At 53.5% G+C, this 19,641-nt stretch overlaps 1 protein-coding gene across 2 annotated transcripts in view; it reads left to right on the forward strand.

The window, feature by feature from the left end:
• ASTN2 (astrotactin 2) overlaps positions 1 to 19,641 on the forward strand; it is a 304,458-nt gene that overhangs the window by 175,726 nt on the left and 109,091 nt on the right. For both annotated transcript variants that reach the window (XM_005527196.3, XM_088065722.1), the window contains 4 exons: positions 973 to 1,161; positions 15,990 to 16,114; positions 16,469 to 16,573; positions 17,953 to 18,132. In XM_005527196.3, coding sequence (XP_005527253.1) covers positions 973 to 1,161; positions 15,990 to 16,114; positions 16,469 to 16,573; positions 17,953 to 18,132 — 599 coding nt within the window. The remainder of the gene's footprint in view (positions 1 to 972; positions 1,162 to 15,989; positions 16,115 to 16,468; positions 16,574 to 17,952; positions 18,133 to 19,641) is intronic.

Here is a 19,641-nt window from a genome sequence, read left to right on the forward strand (position 1 = left end):
CCTTGCATCCTCAAGGACAGAGACTCTTTCCCTTTGTTTGTTTGTTTGGTTGTTTTTTTGTTGTTTTATTTTTTCACATCTTTTTTTCATAATCCTTTTCCAAGGCTGAGCTGCACTTTGGGAACAGGCAAGGAAGAGTGTGACAGACGGGTGGGAGTTCTGCTTGCAGTAAAATGCAGTAGAGGAAGGGGAGAGGGAAGCAAGCCTGGGTAGAGTTTGGTGTTTGGGGTTGGTGTTACAGGGAAGAAGGAGCAGGGAGAGAACAGAGGTTTCCCAGTAAGGTGGGAGCTGAGAAAAAGGCTGGTGGAAGAGGAGGAGATGCAGGATGGCACATTTACAAAAGATTCCACCCTGGTCTCCAGTGTCTGTAGTTAAATCACATCTCTGCTGCCTGCCTCAGTTTCCCTTCTTGAAGGGTTGAAGGTGAGCATGTGAATCTTACCCAGAATGGGCTTGAAAGTGGGATCAAAGAGCAGAAGAGCAGCCAGGCTGGAGCTCCTTCCTTGCAGGAGGGTATTTCTAGGTGGAAGAAGGGTCAGGAGCTTGTTTTTGCTTTGCTGTGGCCTGGTGAATGTTTGTACCTGAGCAGCAGACACACTGTGGGCTCAGCTCTGCTCCCCAGCATGGGGACAGATCAGCATGGAATGGTTTAGGTTGGAAGGGACCTGAAAACTCCTCTTATTCCACCCCCTGCCATGGGCAGGGTCACCTTCCCTCAGACCAGGGTGCTCCAAACCCAACCTCACTGCAGGCAGATGGGCCGTGCTGCTACAGGAGGGAGGGGAGTGGGGAGCCAAACCCCCATTCACTGGTGACCCAACCCAGCCAGGGCAGAGGATTTGGGCTCTGTGACCCTTCAAGTGTCCCAACAACTGCTGCAGGAGTTGGTGGTGCTTGGCTGGGCTCGGCAGAGGCTCGTGGGGTGGGGTGCTCTGTGCCTGGCTCATTTCCCATGGCCTGTGTGCCCCACAGGTGTGTGGAGGAGTACAAGCTGGCCCCGGATGGGAAATCCTGCCTGATGCTGTCTGACATCTGCGAGGGCCCCAAGTGCCTGAAGTCGGATGCCAAGTTCAATGACACCCTTTTTGGGGAGATGCTGCACGGCTACAACAACAGGAGCCAGCACGTCAACCAAGGACAGGTGTTCCAGATGACTTTCAGGTATGTCCTGGTTCTGCTCCTAGTTTTGGGAACATCAGAGTGCTGAGATGGGACTGAGGTCCAGTGGGACAGAGCCAATATCTCTGATTTGCTCATGAGGGGAGGAGAGCAAGAGGACAAGAAGCATCCATGGCTTTCCTACCTGCTTGTCCTTCCCTCTGGCAGCAGCACAGAGTGTGTCTTGTCAGATGAGACACATCCAGCTCTGCTCCCTGGGCCTTTCTCAGGGGTGTTGCCTCATTTCTGTCTGAACACTGATGTCTTCCATCTCCATGATATCCTGCAACAAGGGGCCATTTGATTGTGTGTAGTGTAAAGAGCATTTCTTTTGCTGTGTTTTCAGCCTGTGCCAGCTGGTTGTGTTCAGTGCCCCCATCACAGCGCTGGGAGGAGCTGTGGGTGTAGTGTGGTAAATAATGTAAATGAGCTGAAGGTAAATGCCTTCACCTTGCAGGGCTCACAGAGGAGAACTTACTGAATTCAGGGCTGGCAAGTGAGTTATTTAGTTATTTTTATTCAGGTCTTCTGAATGCAGCTGTATTTTGATCAGGTGTAAGCCAGGGTGGCTCTGTGAGTTTTGAAGCACTAATCACAGTCAGGAGAGGATCCAGCCCACATCCCACCCAGACACAGCTCTTCCCTGCCCAGCAGCTGTTTCTTTCCTGTTCAGGCACCAACTGAACATTTCTGTCTCTGATTCCAGCTGGAGCTGTGGGTCCTCATCCCTGCTGCCCACGGAGTTTTTTTCCAGGTGTTTTTGCCCACCTGATCAAAACTTCCCTGGCTGTGGATTCAAGCTGAGCTCTGGCCTTCTGCTCTCTTGATGGGAGAGGCATTACAAGCTGCATCAGCACAGAGGTACTGGGAAAGCCACAGCCAGCAAAGTGCTTGGAGCCAGCAGAGCTGCAGCTTTTGCTGGAAGTGAGAACTGACAGGTCACAAAGGCAATCTTCCCAGTAGCCTCCTCTTTGCTTTCTCTGCCTCACATTATAATTGTCAGTGGGTCCATCAGAGCAGAGCCAGGGCTGCAGAGATAAAGTTTTCCAGGAGCTGGTGGGTCTAAGGGATGCTTTGTTGTTTCCAGGTAGCAAAACCCCAGTTGTCAGGGCTGAATTCCATCTGGCAAGCACACAAAGATTGTCTGTGGGGCTGGTTTATCCTGGGGCACGTGGCTTCTGCAAGTCCTCCCCTCTGAGGCATCCTGAGGATGGCAGGTTTGGGCAGTCCTGAGCTGGACCTGGGGCAGTTCCTGCTGCCCTTGGGGAAAAAACACCTGAGGTGTTGGGATGGCATCTTCTGGGGGCCAAGAAATACTCCCTGGGGCTCTGCCTGACAGGTTTTGTGGTTGAAAAAGGGCTGTTAGTCCTCCTTCCCAGGGCTGGCACCGCTCCTGCTGTGCTGGCCGGGGTGCGCAGTGGGGAGAAGCTTTTCCCAGTGAGGACCTGTGCAGTGACAGCCAAGTTCTTTGTACTGCCTGCTGTCACACAGGGGTTTCAGTCTCTTCTGTTCCAGTAACAGCAGTGAGGGGCAGGAGAAAGCAGGTCTGAAACAGGAGCAACCTGCAAAGCTGCCCACGTGGCTGTAGCGTGCGATGAAGTGGCTCCGCAGAGCTCGGAGCCCGGAGGGAGGCAGCACATCTTGCTCCAGAAATGCTTCCAGCAGCCTGGAAGGTCAGCACAGCTGCCCTTTCCCAGCTGAGTGTAGGCTCCAAAAGCACCAGGCAATGATGAGAAAGGCTCAGTTCCCTGCGTGCAGCGTCCTCCCGCACAGCCAGGCTGCCAGGGGTGTCGGCGGGTTACGGTGTAGAAGCACCATTACATCATCTCTTAACAAGGGAAGAGAAGGAGGTTAATGGAGAAGAAATTATTAACTAAAAGATGTAATTTGCCTCTGATTTTCATAGATATTCAAGAACCTCTCTGAGCATTAAGACACCAGCTGTTAGAGAAGCCCTTAATTTGGTGCATTTGAAACATAGCAGGAAGCTGCCTAATACTAGGGATTAAAAGCCCGTTTCTGGGAAGTAGGAGCAAGAACCTGCTATCAGAACAAGGGGCTGAGTATTTTAGAGGGACTTATGACTGCTGGGATCCTTTAGCTATGCAGATGTGACAATCTTTTGAATGGTGTCTGCTTCCCATGTCGCCGTATCTTCAGTGTCTTTAATAAATAGGATATTCTCAATCTGCCAGGCATGTCAGCATGGGGTTGGGAGGGAGCCTCTGTGCTGGGAAATGCTGCCTTGCACACCCTGGCCTGGGTAACACTTACCAGTTACTGCAGGATTTCCATTCCCTGGGGGTCAGGGAGGTCTCTCTGCCACCTAAGGGGCTGTAGCACTAATTAATTAGAGTCTGTGCCCTTCTGGTGGCTGAAGAATGGGCCACCACACCCTCTCTGGGCAGTCTGTTCCAGTGCTTGGTGACGGGACAGTGAAGTTCTTTCTCACGTTCTGGGCAGCAGTCTCTGCCCATTGCCTCTTCCTGGTGCCATTGCTGGGCATCACTGATGAGAGCCTGGTCCACCCTCTTGGCAGCCTCCTGGCCATGCTCAGCACATCAGTGGGATGTATCAGGTGTAGCAATGATGGCTTTATGGTATCTGAGCAGCTGGAAGGGTTGGGGATGTGCTGTGGGTACCTTCAGGATGCAGAGCACAGATGAGTGTGAAGATGTAGCACAGCTTGGGGGGGTCTCAGACCTCAGACCAACGTGTGGCTGCAGTCAGTGCTGCTTCAGATTTTGTGTTTCCCCTTTAATAGATGTCATTTTATCCAGGGGCTCAGGCATTTATCCAAAGATTTCAGCTGTGTGACTGAGGAGATGGTAACACCCAGGGGATGGGTGGAGGAAGCAGATACTGGCTGCTGAGACCAGTGCCCCAGCAGGGCTGGGCAGCAGCCAGACTGGTTCCTGCTGTGTGCTCCACACATGCTCCACACACACCCCAGCACTGATGGAACACCTCGTTGTGCTGCCTAGAGCCTGTCCCTGCTCACATGGCCCTTTGTGCTGCTGCCAAGGACCTTTTTCCCCATCCACCAGGGACAACGAAGCCACAGCCCAGCAGGATGTGAGCACCACAGCATCCCTGCAGCTCTGCTCCAGCCATCAGGAGTTAGGAGCTCTGTGGGCAGCTGCTTCTGCACTGAGGTGGCTTAATAGCCACTAATTACTTCTGTGGAGGTTGAGGTGCTTGACTGCTCTGTTGGACATGCCAGCATCAAGGTTCCTGCTCCTCCACCTCATCATCCCTGCTGCTGCTGCCTTATTGCAAGGACTTAAATCAAAGCACTCCTCCAGTGCAGTCCCTCGGGGGCACTTTGGGAGGGGACTGAAGAGTGATGTTCCATCACTCCCCAGAAGCTTCCCTTGGTCCTTCCACTGCTGAGCCAAAAGCACATTCAGAGCTGTCTTCTTCTGGGCACCCCTCTCCTTTCCTTAAAACAGGTTGATCCCCTCGGCAAAATGCTCTGTGAGGTTAATAAGTAGATGGGATTGGAGCTGATCTATTCCAGTCACACCTCCTGGTCTAGCTGAGAGGCTCAGCAATGGCTGCAGCTCACTAAAGACTAGATTAGAGCGATTTTCCCCCCATTGCCTCACGGTGGGGCAGAGCCTGAACTCTGCGCCGTTCCCAAATCACTCAGGAATTATTTTCCAAGTGGGTTGTTTCTTCATTCTTTATCTGTTTTTGTGCTGCCTCTTTGCCATGAGGGAATAGATATTTTTGTTTAAAAGCTGTTTGCAGTTTCAGACTGTTGCTTTTATGCCATTAATATGGAGAAATCCCAAAATACTGCCCGTGGAGCCAGCTTTATTTGCTGGATTATTGCTGCATGGCAAATGGGATGTCAGGGCAATGCATGGCAGCTGGGAGCAGCTCTGTCCTCACCAGAGTCCCTTCCCATCCCTACCTCTGCCTCTCATCCTGGCTCTTGCAAAGCCCCAGGACACAGCAGCACCCACAGAGCCCCAATCTGATTCCTCCCAGCAGAGATGCAGCGAGCCCAGGGAGTTTTGAGCTAAGTTTTGAGTTTTAAGGGCAGACAAGGAGCCAGAATGGTTTGGTGGCTGGAGGCAGGGAGAGCATTCATGTTGGTGCTCCCTTCTCCATATCCAGGGAGGATGGCTTTGGAGGATCCAGGGCTGTTGTGCCGTGCCAAGCACCATCCTGCAAACTGGAATCACCTTTCCCTCTGCAACTCAGCCCCTGGAGGATGCTGTTCCCCTCATTCCCACTTAAAAAACAGGGCTGCTGCTTCTTTCCAGCCTTGGGAAAGGGAAGGGAGCAGGCTGGAGGTGGTGCTGAGGTGCCCCAGGTGTCAGGGGTGCTGCAGGGAGGGATGGACACTGCCCCAGCTGCTTCCAGTAGGCTCTACCTCCACACAGCTCTGTTCATGCTGTCAAGCCACTGAGATGATGTGGGGAATTGTCATAATATTGGTGGGGAGTTTGGCCAGTTCATTTTGAATGTCTCTTCTTCCCCTTGGTGCTTATCATCCCTTAATAAAGCAGCACAGTGGTAGCAGGGTGAGCTGGCAGTGCCAGAGCTGTATTGGGAAACATCTCCACTCATCCATTGTTCACCTGGAGCCCTCCCACCCATGGGTGCTGCCAGGGACTGTGCTGGGGGCTCAGCTGGGTGCAGCATCACATGTGGTGAGAGGCTGGAGGGGCTCTGCTGGTGCCCCTGGCTTGGAGCTCACAGGCCAGCCCTGGCAGGGACATCCTTCTTCCCCCACAGCAGCACGAGTGTCATGTCTGTAAGTGGTTAAATTAATGCCATTTCCCCCCCTCTATTTTTCTCCCTTTCTCTGAAACCTCTGAGCACAGGAGTTATAATTGTGTTGTTTATTATTCCCGTGCTGGAGAGCCCAGCGCCAGCCAGTGCACCAGTGCCTTGTTTACCTATTACCCTTCAGGCCAGGATAATGGATGGATCTATTTTCCAGTGGCTGCCTTCCATTTCATTCATCTTTTTATTGTTTGTTGCTGCAGTTCTATTACCTGTTCACAACTTTGAAGCCTCAGACACTCTAGTTGGAAGCAATGATGTCTTTTCAAGGCAGGCTAACACCTCATGCCATGGTCCTGAGTAGCAGCTAAGGGGTTGTTAGGAGTTTAGCAGCTCTGTGGAGGTGGGATCTGCTGTGGGATGTATGGGATGTTTCACAGCCCACAGACACACACTGTATTCTGAGCACATCTTCACTGGCCAGGCTCAGCAGTGAGGTTTTTTCCCAATCCAGTGTTTATGAAATTACTCTAATGAAATTAGCACAGCATTCCATCAGTTAGGTCACTGTTGGATCCCATTCCATTGCAAAGTTTTCATCCCACCAAAAAAGGATGACAGATTGTGGCTTTGACTTGGTGTTTCCCAGTCTGCAGCCACGTGCTTCTGCAGCAGGTTAGGAGCATTTTTTATTCTACAAAAACAAAAGCAGGTGTAGTGTCAGACAATGCAGGGTGGAAAAGTGATGCTTTGGAACAGAGATTGTTCAAATACTAGAGGTTCTCGGACTGGTTCTGCACCAGGTGGAGGGAGGATTTAGGAAAAGGGCTGTCACATCCTTGGTGAACATGGACATGGCCATCACAGCCACCTCCTGCTCCTGCTGCCCCATCCCAGCTCTCGATGCACCTCTGAGCTGCCCCATTTCATTCCTGCCTGTGCAGGTAGCAGGATAACCCCACAGGGAGTCACTCTCTGCTGTTTGGCCATTGCCTGTGAGAACCCCACTGCTCCCAGCGTGTGCCTCAGTCCCAGGGATGAGGAGAGAGAGGGATGGCCACGGTGGAAGCTGCCCCTGCAGCAGAGCCCAAAACCAATTGTACATCCACGATCGTGAGATTTAGATGAGGAAGAAGCTGCTCAATCAGAGGGTGGGCAGGCCCTGGCACAGGGTGCCCAGAGCAGCTGGGGCTATCCCTGGCAGTGCCCAAGGCCAGGCTGGACAAAGCTTGGAGCAGTCTGGGACAGTGGAAGGTGTCCCTGGCCATGGCAGAGGGTGGCAGGCTCTTTCAGACACCAGCACAGCCCAGAGCCAAGGCCCTGCTGTCAGAGACGCTGCCAGCACCCACTGGAGCTGATGGAATGTCAGCCACGGGCTTTTCCTGCCTCAGGGAACAGAACTTTCCTGTCCCTGGCAGTGGAGCTGCTGCCCCCGCAGTGAGGGATGCCAGGGAGCCGTTCCTGCTCCCCCAGCCCCAGCAGCGCCGCTGCCTGCGCAGATGTTTGTATTCTCCGCAGCCGATGAAAATATTCATTATCTTGTTAGCGGCTGCTGCGGCGGGGGAAGCGCAGATTTGCATTCCCACAGCTGATCCCGCAGCACACACGGAGCTGCCACGCGCTCTCTCCTGCCAGGCCCACCAGTGTGACAGGGAGCGCTGCCAGGGCCCTGCACGTGCAGCGGGAGGAAGATGGGAGAGGCATGGGGAGGAAGGGAGGGTGCTGCGGGGCTTGGGGTGTGTGTGAGGAGCAGTGCTGGTCCCTGGGCAGGATCCAAGTCTGGGAATGCTGCTGAGGTGCCTGTGTGAGTTAGCAGGGTTGTGTCTCCTGGCTCTGGAAGCTCCTTGTGGGACTGGAGGTGCAGGGTCTGGGGGAATCCTCTTTCCTTGGGAAGGTGGGCAGGGACACGGGCTCTTCCTGCAAAGAGCCTGCCCTGCCATGGTCAGTCCACACTCATTCCTCTGATCCCACACAGCTGTCAGGGGGTTCCCTGAGCTATTCTGAGTCCACCTTGTGAAAAATTGATGATGACACCCATAAGGATTTGGGAGAGAGGCCAGCAGTGTCCCCAAGTGACCCAGATGACCAGTGGCATCTTGGCTTGTACCAGCAATAGTGTGGTCAGCAGTGATTGTCCCTCTGTACTGCTGAAAGGCACCTCAAATCCTGGGCTCAGTGCCGGGCCCCTCACAAAAAGGAGGACATTGAGGTGTTGAAGTGTGTCCAGAGAAGGGAATGGAACTGGGGAAGGTTCTGGAGCACAAGTCCATGAGGAGCAGCTGAGGAAGCTGGGGGTGTTTAGCCTGGAGAAAAGGAGGTTCAAAGGGACACACTGAGGGGTTAGTCTCTTCTCCTGGGTGACAAACAATAGGACAAGACAAAACAGCCTCAGGTTGCCCCAGGAGATGTTTATACTAGATATTTGAAAAATTTCTTCACCAAAAGCAGTGTCAAACCCTGGCACAGACTGCTCAGGTCAGTGGTGAAGTTACGCCGTCCTTGGAGGGATTCAAAAGGATGTCACAGCTGGGGACATAGTTCAGTGCTGGCCTTGGCAGTGCTGCATTAATGGTTTGACTCAGTGGTCTTGAAGGTCTTCTCCAACCTAAATAATTCCATGATTGTATGGACAGGAGAGGAGGGATGAGGGGTTGGCACTGGGTACTTGCAGAACCAAGAGCTGGGCAGAGCTGTGGTGATCTCTGTGCCACCCCGTGTTTGTCACCGCTCCCTTCTTGGTGCCCAGCACTGCCAAGTCTTCGCTGTCCCAAGCTCTGTGGCACCCAGGAGTTTTCCCCTTTCCCTGTGCTGTGGGGAGCAGTTCACGGGATGGCCTGCTGGCCTTTCCCATCTCTGACTTTTATGATATTAATTATAGTGGTGTTACTGCACAGTTAATCTGCATTATTAAGAGATGTGGTGGAGATTGGTTTTATAATAACAGCTCAGATTTATGGATTACCTTTCATCCCAGGGGGTCTTTATTGGCTTTATAGCCTTGCAGAGAGGAATTGCTGCTTCTTCCTCATCTCACAGAAGCTGCAGCTGCTCCTGGGCCATGGCAGCTCTGTACCCACTCAGGACACATGAAAGCAGGGGTTATGTTCAGCTGAAAAGCAAGAGGAGAGTGAGCCAGGAGGGTTTGAGGCAGTAAATTGTGATCACACGACTTTAGGATGCGATAGCAGCATTTTTCCATCACTGTATGGACTCTGTGCTGGTCCCCATTAGCTGGGCTGTGGGTTTGTGCTGCTCACACCATGGGGCCCCTTCAGTGCCACCTCCAGGGACAGGGCTGACATTCAGCAGCCTGTCACCGCTCTTTCTTGCTAGTGCAAGCACTGGTTGATGGAGATTCCCCATCCAAGGACTAAATCAGCTTGACATTGACTTAGCAATGCGAATCCTTGCCCCAGGCAATGCAGTCAGGAACAGTCACCAGCGTGGGGACATCTGAGCGCTCCACAGCTATGCCAGCTGTCGAGCCATACCTGTTTCTGAGGTAGCAGCAGGGTTGGATGCAGTCCTCAGTGCAGCAGAAAATCTTGTCTTCCTCCTTCCCATGCCAAGTGTTCTCTCCAGAGGTGGAGGATTTGCTGTTCTGCCTGTTGCAGTGTAGCTCGTGACTGCATAAATCTGAAGGCAAGTGCTGGGTTTGGGCTTGGGGGCTCCATCAGTTGTACCCAGTGTCCCACAAGTGGTGGACAAGCTATGCTGGGAGCCCTCCTGTCCCCTGTGGCATAATCCAGATCCCCCAAATCTTCCTCTGCACCCGGTTCCTGGGCAGCGTGACCTGGTTTGGATGCTGGTGGCTCTGTGTAGAGGAAAGCTGGAGCTTTTCTGAGGGGACAGGCCCAGTATCCCTCACCCTCCCTGTGCCCCAGCGATGCTCTTGCAGTCGTGCTCTGCCCCTGCCTGGGCTGCAGGAGGAGTGTCCCATGCTCCACTGCCCTCGTCACCAATTCCCTGGGGATGGAAGCTCAGGGCGTTTGTGCCGGTTCATTTCTCCCCCAGCACGGGCAGAAGGAGCCCAGCACAGGCAGAACAGCTTGTCTGGCCCCAACTTCCCAAGGAATGCTGCCAGCTGTGCCCGTGGGAAGGTGTGACAGCACTGCCACTCGTCCCCAGCGGGGCTGGGAGGACAAAGTGCTCCAGGTGCCTCACTGAGCCCCAGACTGGGGCTTGGCTCCTGGCAGGGGTGAGGTCACTGCAGGTGCTGTCACCTCACCCTGTGCATAGTTTTGTGGTTCTGTAATTAACTTCATGCACAGAAATGCAGCTCTGCAGCTGCAGTCACAAATCCCAGCTGTGCTCTGGCTGCCTGACAGTGCTGCTGCTTGTGGGAGCATCCCCTGCCCGTCCCTGTCCTTGGGGACACCAGGCTGGCCATGGCCTGTGCTGGTGGAGCCATGGGCCAGCCAAACACTCTGCGTGGGCACCTTGGCCAGGCACTGGGGCCACCCTGGGCTCGGGATGGTGGCACAGGGATGCTGGCACAGGGATGCTGGCACAGCTGGAGCCCACACTGGTTTACAGGAGATATGTTGTGGAGGGGAAGTGGGAGCAATAACTGTGCTGAAATGACACTGTCGGAGTGCCAGCATATGAAATGTGTGGTGGTATTTGCAGCCCTGCCATTCCCTGTGGCTGTTTTTTTTCTGCTTCTAATGACTAATAGAGAGAAGACAAAACAATTTCTATTAGTTTCTCCCACGCCGCAGTGGGTTTCTTATTTTCCAAACCTCATTAGAGTTTGTAATACCATGGTGGTAGTCAAGAGCAGTCCAAGTCACCCTGGGGGGAGAGAAGAACCAAAGAGATATGATGTGCAGCCCAGTATTAACACTGCTCCTGGCTCATTTCCAAGGTCCCTCCTGATTCCTTTCCAAACCTTTACGCCATATCTTCATCTTAAAGGTTAACAATGGAGCTTAGGAGAAGGGGAAAAAAAAAGAGAAATGTTTAAGACCTCAAATTCTTAAAGAGAATGGATGTGTGTGCTGAGTGGAGAGCTGGGTCTGAATTTACATTGGAAAGGCAAATATTAATATTAAAAGGCTGTGCTTGTGCTTCCCAGGGCACTGCAGCTGGGGTGTGGGTTTCCCTGGAAAACTGGGGCTGCTGGTGCATGGAGAAGCCACTGGCTGCAGGATCTGTGCCCAAATCCCAGAGGAACTGGGTGCAAGTCAGGCACCAGCCTCCTTGGGAAGCTCCAGTGGGTAGTTCTGGCTCCTCGAGTCAGTGGGAGTTTTGTTGCCTCGTTCCAAACAATGCCAAGGGAAAGTGCCAGGCGTGGAACTGCTGGAGCAGCGCTTGGGAAAGGATTGCAAACAGCACCCAAACATCCTGTGGGAGAGGATCCACAGCCTTGGCTCAGCTCAGAGCTGGAATCAGCACCCACAGGACGTGTCCAGCCTGCTCCAGCTCTCAGCTTGGACAAGTCATTCCCACAAGGGACACTGCACCCAGGTCACCTCGCAGTGGCCGCAGCCTGGTGGGCAGGAGCTCCATGGGCTGCTCCAGGAGGTCTGTCTGTCTGGTGTGATTTACCTCCTGAAACACCTCGATTTAAATGCTAATTCTCCCTGAGCCCGGGGGTAAGGCAGCTATTGGATATTGTCAGGCTGTTTATTGCTGGCACTGAGGTGGGACAGGCTGGGGGATATGGACGAGCAGCACAGGGACAGGTCCTGTCCCCAGCATCAGGGGCTGCTCTGGGGATGCTCTTGGTGCTCTCCTTTCTCCCTGCAGCCTGGCCCAAGCACATTTCATTGCAAACAGTGGTTAAGGCTGAGAGCTGGGGCACTGAAGGGGCTCCAGAACCTGGCAAAACCTGACTGGTCTCTCCTCTTTTATCGTGCCTTGTTCTACAGGAGTGGGGCCTCGCTGAAATTAATGCTCAGTAAATTTGGAGTAAGTAACTGCTGCTTCACAGGGTTTGTATTAAACCTTTATAATTCACCAGTGCTTGAGGTCATGGAGACATGCTGGGGGAGATTTACAGTGTGCTTACCTTCTCCTAAGTGGCTGTGGCAACAGGACACCCTCTTTTCTGTTTCCCAGTGACTCCAGAACAATTTTTTTTTCTTTTTTTGGTGATGACAAGCTCAAAGGAAGCTATTTCTCAACATCTCCATGTCAGGCTGATCTTGCAGCCACCCCAGCAGGCAGCTCCTCCAAGGGAAATTTGGGTGAAAAGCTGGCACTAAGTAACCTCAAATCCATCATGTTCTCCCCAAGCCATTGTGGGACAGAAAGAAGTGAGATTAATAACTAATTCTTTGCCAGAGCAGGCATCCTCTCAGACTTGCATAGCAGAAAGGGCGGCCCTGGCGTAGTCACTTTGCTGAACATAAGCTGCTGGATGATAATGTGATTAACATTTGTAGCTGTGCTGGCTCAGATAAGGGTAATTAAATCTCACGCTTCAGGGCATGAGCTAATCACTTGTGAGGTCATTTTATATATAATATTTATATATTTGCCCCTTCATGAATGTACTTGCCCAGGTGCTGTGGCGCAGGGTGTGCATCTGCTGCGGGTGTTGGGTGGAGGCAGGAAGCCCCATGTCAGCTGATGTTTGGAATGTGCAGTGGGAGTTTTCCAGCTGGAAGGAGGGGTTGGTTTGCACAGTCCATCCTCAAGGCCATGTCCTGTGGGAGCAGAGTGCCCAGGGAGGAAGCCACAGCTGACTGAGGTAAAGAGGAGAAGCTGCTCCTTCACCCAGCAGTGTTGCTAACTGGAAAATGAAATGCATGTCAACCACCAGCTGATCTTTCCCTGCTGCAGGCCAAAATCCCAGTGCCAGCTTGGTTTTGAGCATCTCAGCAAGGAGACATGGTGCCCCAGGGCCAGCAGAATCCAGCAGCCAATGGCCCAATTCTCCACAGCACTCCAGCCCTTCCCCAGAGCCTGCACTGGGCTCTCCTGCTCTCCCCAAACCCCATTTTGTCCTTTCTGGAGGCTTCCCACGGGCTGTGTGAGCTGCTGCCAGCGCTGCACCTCGGCTCTGCTGCGTGACCTTGGCCATGTCATTAAAGGTCACAGTCCCCAAAACCACAGCTGGTTTGTGCATCTGGTTCCAGGAGGACAGCAGAACAGCTGCTCTTGCTGCCTGAGCCCTGCTCCTGGTACCTGAACATCTGCTAATTGCTGTCACCCCAGCAGCAACAGCCCGGGATGTGGGAGCTGCTGTCGGTGTTTGTGTCACCCCAGGCAGTGGGTGCATTGCAGGACTCGGCCCAGGATACACCGAGTGTCCATCAAAGCCAGGATTTTGAACTCAGTTTAATCCAGTCTTCCTCCTCATCCCACCCTGCCAGTACTGGAGCTCACTAAAGCCTTTGGCCATTTGACCTTTCCCAGCATCAGGCTTGTTTATATGGAGTCACTTCCCTCCAAGGCAGGCACGTGCTCTGGGTCAGATGCTGCTGGGAGAAACTGCATTTCCTCCTGAAATGACTCAGTATCTGCAAAATGCCTCGGGAGATGCTCAGATCCCCAGCAGGAGAGCGCTGTGCCGGGGAGTGGGTTCTGTGTGCGTGGCGCTGCGTGCTCACGGCTCCAGCGAGCCCTGGGCAGCTGCTCCACTGGGGAGATGCCAGGGGCAGAACAAGAGACACAGGAGGATGTTGTGGGGCAGGCAGGTTTATCTGCATCCCACCTTGATGATTAATAACCCTGTGAACCCCACACCTGGCCCTGCAGCCGTGCAGAGGTGCTGCTGGCACGTGTGGCAGCACATGCCCAGGGATGCTGTCACATCCCTCCCTTCATCCGTGTCCCTGCCCCTTGCACAGAGCCCGATGGCTTTGATCACAGCTTCCAGAGAGCAAAAACGTCTGGCAGGAACTGTTTTTTGTGCCTCCACAGCGCATGCAAGCCCCAGGTTATTAGGAAGGCCCTGTGGAAGAGGAGCTGCAGGCCTCTGCCAGCTGCCAGCCCATGGAATGCTGTGCCCTGGGCTCACCCCAGCAGCAGTGTGCCCTGCCTGGCATGTCCCCATCACCATCCTGCCCCTGCAGGCAGTCAGGATTCTGCAGAGGGACTGTGCTGTGCCTCACATGAGCTTCTGGCACCTCTCTTGTCATCTCTTTGTGTCCCTTGGGGCATACCAGGCCCATCTCCTCATGTGGGACAGCACCTGGGAGGTTCCAGCAGCTTCCTCCTGGGAATCCCCTCCTCAGAGGTGGGGTATGGGGCTGGGCAGGCAGTGACCCTGGTGCTCATCCTGGTGCAGGATGGGGAGCTGACCTGTCAGGAAAGGGACAGTTCCATGCTCCAGGATGTCAGGCAGGCTCAGTGCAGCTGCATCCCTCTTTCCCAGTGCAGCATCACGCTTCTCCCTGGCTTTGGGATTTGTCAGCGCTGGTGTTTTCCCTTTTCTGCTGAGGCAGAGCAGCAGAGACACCAACATGCTTCTTCCCCTGCTCCCTACTGACTTCTGCAGCCCCAGTTCCCACTACCCACACAGCTCCAGCAGTAATTGCAGTTCCCCATTTGGAATTGCTGTGACAGCAAAGGGCTCAGAGCAGCAGAACACTCCACCATGGGGATCCCGTGCCCAGCGGGATCAATCGGAGATTTGGGAGCACGCTGTGAGTGAGGAGGCTTTTCCCCTCAGAAAAATAAAGCACTTTTCCTTTTTTGCACTGAGGCAGTGCAGAAAGTGAGGCTCCTGAGATGCAGGCTGGTGGCTCTGAAATGGGATTGTAGCGTGAGCCAGGCTGCCTGTGCAGCCAGGGAATCATGGAATGCTTTGGGTTGAAAGGGACCTTAAAGATCATCTTGTTTCAACCTTCCACTAGACCATATTGCTTAAAGAGCCATCCAGTCTGGCCCTGAACACTTCCTGTGCCCCAGTCACTGTGTCCCTACCTTCAGAGGCTCCTCCCTGTGCTCCTCTCCCGCCTTGGGGCTGGGAACATCCCCAGGCTGCTTCACAGGGCTATGGCTTCCTGCTCACCCTGGGCACATCTGGGCCCCAGAGCAATGGGAGTATCCCAGGGAAGTGTTCCCTGAAATCAGCATCTTGCTGTGCTGGGGCTCCTGGAGGTGGCCAGGGTGTCCCCAGTTGTGAGAGGACCACAGGATGACAGATCATCCCCCCAGGGACAGGCTACAGGGGGTAAAACCAGGGAGGGTGAGTGAAATCAGCAGCTGTTTAAAGGAAACAGAATCACAAAAAATGCAGTTGGGGCAGGCGGTGCCAGTCTGAACCTCCCCCAAGCTCCTGGGGCTGACCTGATTTTGCAGGAACCTCCCTTTCTTCTGCTCTGCTGCCCTTTTGTCTCCACACCCGGAGGGTGTGAAGCCTCCTGGCCTATATTTTGGCTCTAAGATCAATATTTAAAATGCCCCCTCCTGTTTCCCCGGCGCAGGCGCGAGGCATTTCGCTTACCGGGGGAGGCTCGTCTCCCAGAGACCTGTCTGTTCACCATTTCAAATAATTTCCCTGGCACTGTTGTTCTAGAAACAATTCATTAGGGGCCTATTATACAGTGTTATACCTGCCAAGGTTAGAAAAGATCCTGCATGTGTGGTAATATTGCACTGTGAGCTGTACACGAGAGCGGGGTTTTTTTGTGTCTGTCTGTAGAATTTACTTTTTCCTGCCTTTTGGAGAGCGAGTCACTGGGGGCGGTGAAAACTCTGCTGGTGACAATGCTGCCTGGGGAGCCCCAGCAGAGCTTGGCCACTGTCCATCTGTGAAGATGCTGCAGGTGTGCAAAGGGGCAGCTTTGGTGTGTAGCAGTGATTTGTCTTTCCTTGCCCCCTCTCCAGGGGCCCACTTTGAAAATCTGGGCCAAACCCAGTGGCCGGGTCCCCAGGCTGAGAGCAGTTCCATACTTCTGGAGCACTAATGGGGCTGCACTCCCTGGGGAGCTCATTAGGCAACACCTCAGAGGGCTGCACAGCCAGGGCTGGCTGGTGGAGAGGCTGCAGACCCCATCCCCTGGCAGGGCTCCTGCTGGAGCAGGTGTCCCCCAGCCCTCCTGAGCCTCCTGTCCCCGTGCCACCAGGGCTGCCCAGCCCCGCTGCCCGGCCGTGCCCTGCATCGTTGCTTTGCAGTTGTCTTTTTCTCTCTGCAGGGAGAATAACTTCATCAAGGACTTCCCCCAGCTGGCTGATGGCCTCCTGGTGATCCCGCTGCCCGTGGAGGAGCAGTGCCGTGGTGTCCTCTCGGAGCCCCTTCCTGATCTCCAGCTCCTCACAGGTACGAGCTGCCCCCAGCTCCAGCATCCCAGGGGGGAGCACAGGAGGAACAACCTCTTCTGGATCCCAGTGTGGTTCCTGAGGGGCATCATCACCCCCTTTGTGCCATCCTTCCAATGTGCCTGGGGCAAAAATACTCTGAGGCATGTGGGAGTCCAGCCCAGCAGCATCTCCATCCCTGTGAGCTCCTGGCAGTCACAGCCACCCCAGTGCTGGTCCTGCCAGCACTCCAGTGAGCCCATGGCACCACTGGGAGTTTCCAGCCCTTCCACCACCCCATTTCTCACCCCTGCAGCACGTAGCGAGGTGGGGGCATTAAACATTCCCCAGTCACCCACCTGCTTTTTCTTTGCAGGGGACATCAAGTACGACGAGGCCATGGGGTACCCCATGGTGCAGCACTGGCGGGTCAGGAGCAACCTCTACAGGGTGAAGCTCAGCTCCATCACTCTCTCTGCAGGTGAGGGATTCCAGGGGCAGGGAATCATGTGTCTGCATGGGTGGGTGGTGGTTTTCTGCCCCAAGCATCCCACTGACATTTCCCACCTCCTGCAGATGCAGGCAGGGAGATTCACCTCCTTTTTTCACACGGGGGAAACTGAGGCAGGGAGTTTGTGCAGCAAGAGGTGAGGTCAAAGGCAGGAGGAAGCCAGTAAGCAGCTAGCAGGAAGGATTTGTTGTGGGGTGGCTGTGTATATGTATAGCTACAAAAACCAGTCAAAAAAAAAAGTGGTTTCAAAAGGAACCAAAGCACTTGGAAAAGCAGGTCATATAAAACAGGGAGTCACAGATGAAGAAGGGGTGGGTGGGAGGATCCTGCAAATGTCAAAACATTTCACTGCCACATTTTTATAGCTACACATTTTGTTTCAGAAATGCTGAAACATTTTGTTGCGACCTGAAATGTTTTGCCTTTTCGTTTCAAAATAGCACTTTTTATTTAAAAATCAACGAGTTTTTAAATGGAGAGAGAAAGAAAAAAAGATTTAGTGCTAACAGGCTGCACAGCCCCAAAATGAAATAACCTGCTAAGAGCTGAAAAAAAATACGTGGGTTCAGCTCAAAATGAATTCTTCTGGGTTTTTTATTAAAACAGCCTTCTCTTTCAATAAACCAACCAACCAACCAACCAGCCAGATAATCTCATTTTGGTGACAGTTATGACGTATTTTCTTGCAGTATGTTTTCCGTTCCACCACTGAACCAAATCGGTGCTCTCAGCCAGCTCTAAGTGATGCTGAAGTGCTGTGAAGTCACCAGCATCTCCAGGATATTTCACCTCCACAGAGCAGCGGGGTCCATGTCCTTGTCCCATGCCAGAGGTCCCTGCTGTCTGTATGGATGTTGTCCAAGTGATGCCTTGACCTTCGCACACCCACAGAGCTGCCACCAGCCCAACCCTGTGTGTCCCTCTGGGCTGTCTCCAGCTTTCCTAAAAATAGTTACCAGTTGTGCTGGGTGTCTGCACTAGGGATGGAACATCTCTGGTTTTGGATTCAGCCAAGCAAAGGCCAAGCACATCCTCTGGGGAGGTGTTAATGATGTGCCAGCAGCCTGAAGAGCAGATGAGCTGGGAAGGATGGAGTGTGTGTGTGTGTGTGCACATGTTCACATGCACATCCCTGTAAAATTATCTGAGAAATCTCTTAGGGAGAGGAATCAGAGAAGGAAGTCAGAGCCACAGCCCGAGGTAATAACAGGTTGTGGATTCCAAAGGATCAGGTGGAGGCAAGAGGAGGAACTGCAACCATGTGGGTCCTTGAATGAGCTGAGCAGGGAACCTCTGGGGCTCCTTCCCCTGGCTGGCTGCCCTGCCCACTCCCTGCCTCCCTCCCACAGGCTTTGCAAACATCCTGAAGATCCTGAACAAGGACAGCAGCCGGGAGGAGCTGCTCTCCTTCATCCAGCAGTTTGGCTCCCACTACATCGCGGAGGCGCTGTACGGCTCCGAGTTCAGCTGCACCATCCACTTCCCCAGCAAGAAGGTCCAGCAGCAGCTCTGGCTCCAGTACCAGAAAGGTGAGGAGGGCGACGGGAACGGGCAGGGGCACAAACATCAGGTGTTGTGTGCTGGTTTGCATCCATCACCCCCTTTCCCATGCGTACACCATCACCCTGCTGGTTGGTGGGCTCAGGCAGAGCCTTGTCCCAGACTGAGTGCCCAGTGGCAGCATCCCTAAGCCACCCTGCCTGCTCCTGCCCTTCAGCTTCCACACAGCTCCATCCTTGCTCAGGGTGACCCCCGTCCCCACGGTGGCCCTCGAGTGCCCGGGGTCAGCTGATGGAAATGTGACATAAATGAGCTGTCTCAGAATGGCTTTGTTTTATTGCTTGTGACAATGACAGTCTTTAAGGAAGTGCATTAAATCAATAGCAGACTCATTGTGCTACACCATAAATAACGAGACACATCATTAAACAGGGCAATAAACTTCAGGACTTTGAAGTAATACAATTAGGTTATGTTTATAAAAACTGCCTTATCGCTGTAGCCTTCCATTTGCCAATTCATCTCTCTCCTCCAGGGAGTTGGGGATATGCCCTGGATCTGATATTTTTCTATTTAAAAAACATCTGTGGTGTATCACAGGGCCCACCTTAGGGCTGATGGTAACAGAGGCCATCAGGGCACTTGAATCCTGCTCTGGTGGCACTGCCAAGAGCAGCCTCGCTCCCTGGAACCCGACAGAAGGAGGTGTTCTCCCACACGCCGCCTCCCTTGCTCTTGGCTCATTTTCTTCTCCGTTTTCCCAGCACAGCTCATCTTGTAAGCGTATTTATAACACCCTGTGCTCGTTTGTTTGGGTTTTAAATAGTGATAAATGAAGTTTGCCATAGCAATGCCCCTGTTTAGCAGGAGGAGGCACGTGGAGGTGGGTTGTTTATGTACTCACAATGTTATTAATCACTCGGGAGCACTCCCTGCACTCCAGGGGCAAACGTGTCAGACCTCAAGGGCCCCATGGTCCCAGCACCATCACCTGGGACCAAACCAAACCCAGACAAGGGTTTCTCAGGAGAATGAGAGGTGGGAACGAGAGGCAGCTGCTGCAGTCCAGGCCTGGCACAAGCATTGCTGCTGTTCCACAATGCTGGGGCCAGAGGGGACATGAACAGTGCTTGATCTGGTGATGAAACATCTCCCATCCCTTCACTCCCACCTCCCCATACCAGGGCAGTGGTGGCTCAGGGCTTGGCCACAAAGCCCCACAGTGGCACAGGGCCTGAAGGCAAAGCAGTGCTCAGGGACAGAATAATTTCCTTTTTAGTCCATGGTATGCAGCTGGCTGAGGTGGATCCCTCACTCCCCACCCGGGTCCTGCCCCCACTCCTGTGCCTGGCTGCCCTGGCATTTTTGGGGCATTCAGAATGTCCTTTCCTGCTGCCTGTGAAGCACCAAAGCACTCATGGTACTCCAGGGATCCCCTGAGGGGTTGCATGTAATACCTGGACATAAACCTTTCCCTCCTGATTGTGAAGTGTTTGGGCACCAGGTGCTGGTCCTGACCTTGTGTTTTGTGCATGGCT

Source organism: Pseudopodoces humilis, chromosome 22, assembly GCF_049639895.1.
Source record: "Pseudopodoces humilis isolate 2021_Gansu_Grassland_sample_001 chromosome 22, ASM4963989v1, whole genome shotgun sequence".
NCBI classification, from domain to species: domain Eukaryota; kingdom Metazoa; phylum Chordata; class Aves; order Passeriformes; family Paridae; genus Pseudopodoces; species Pseudopodoces humilis.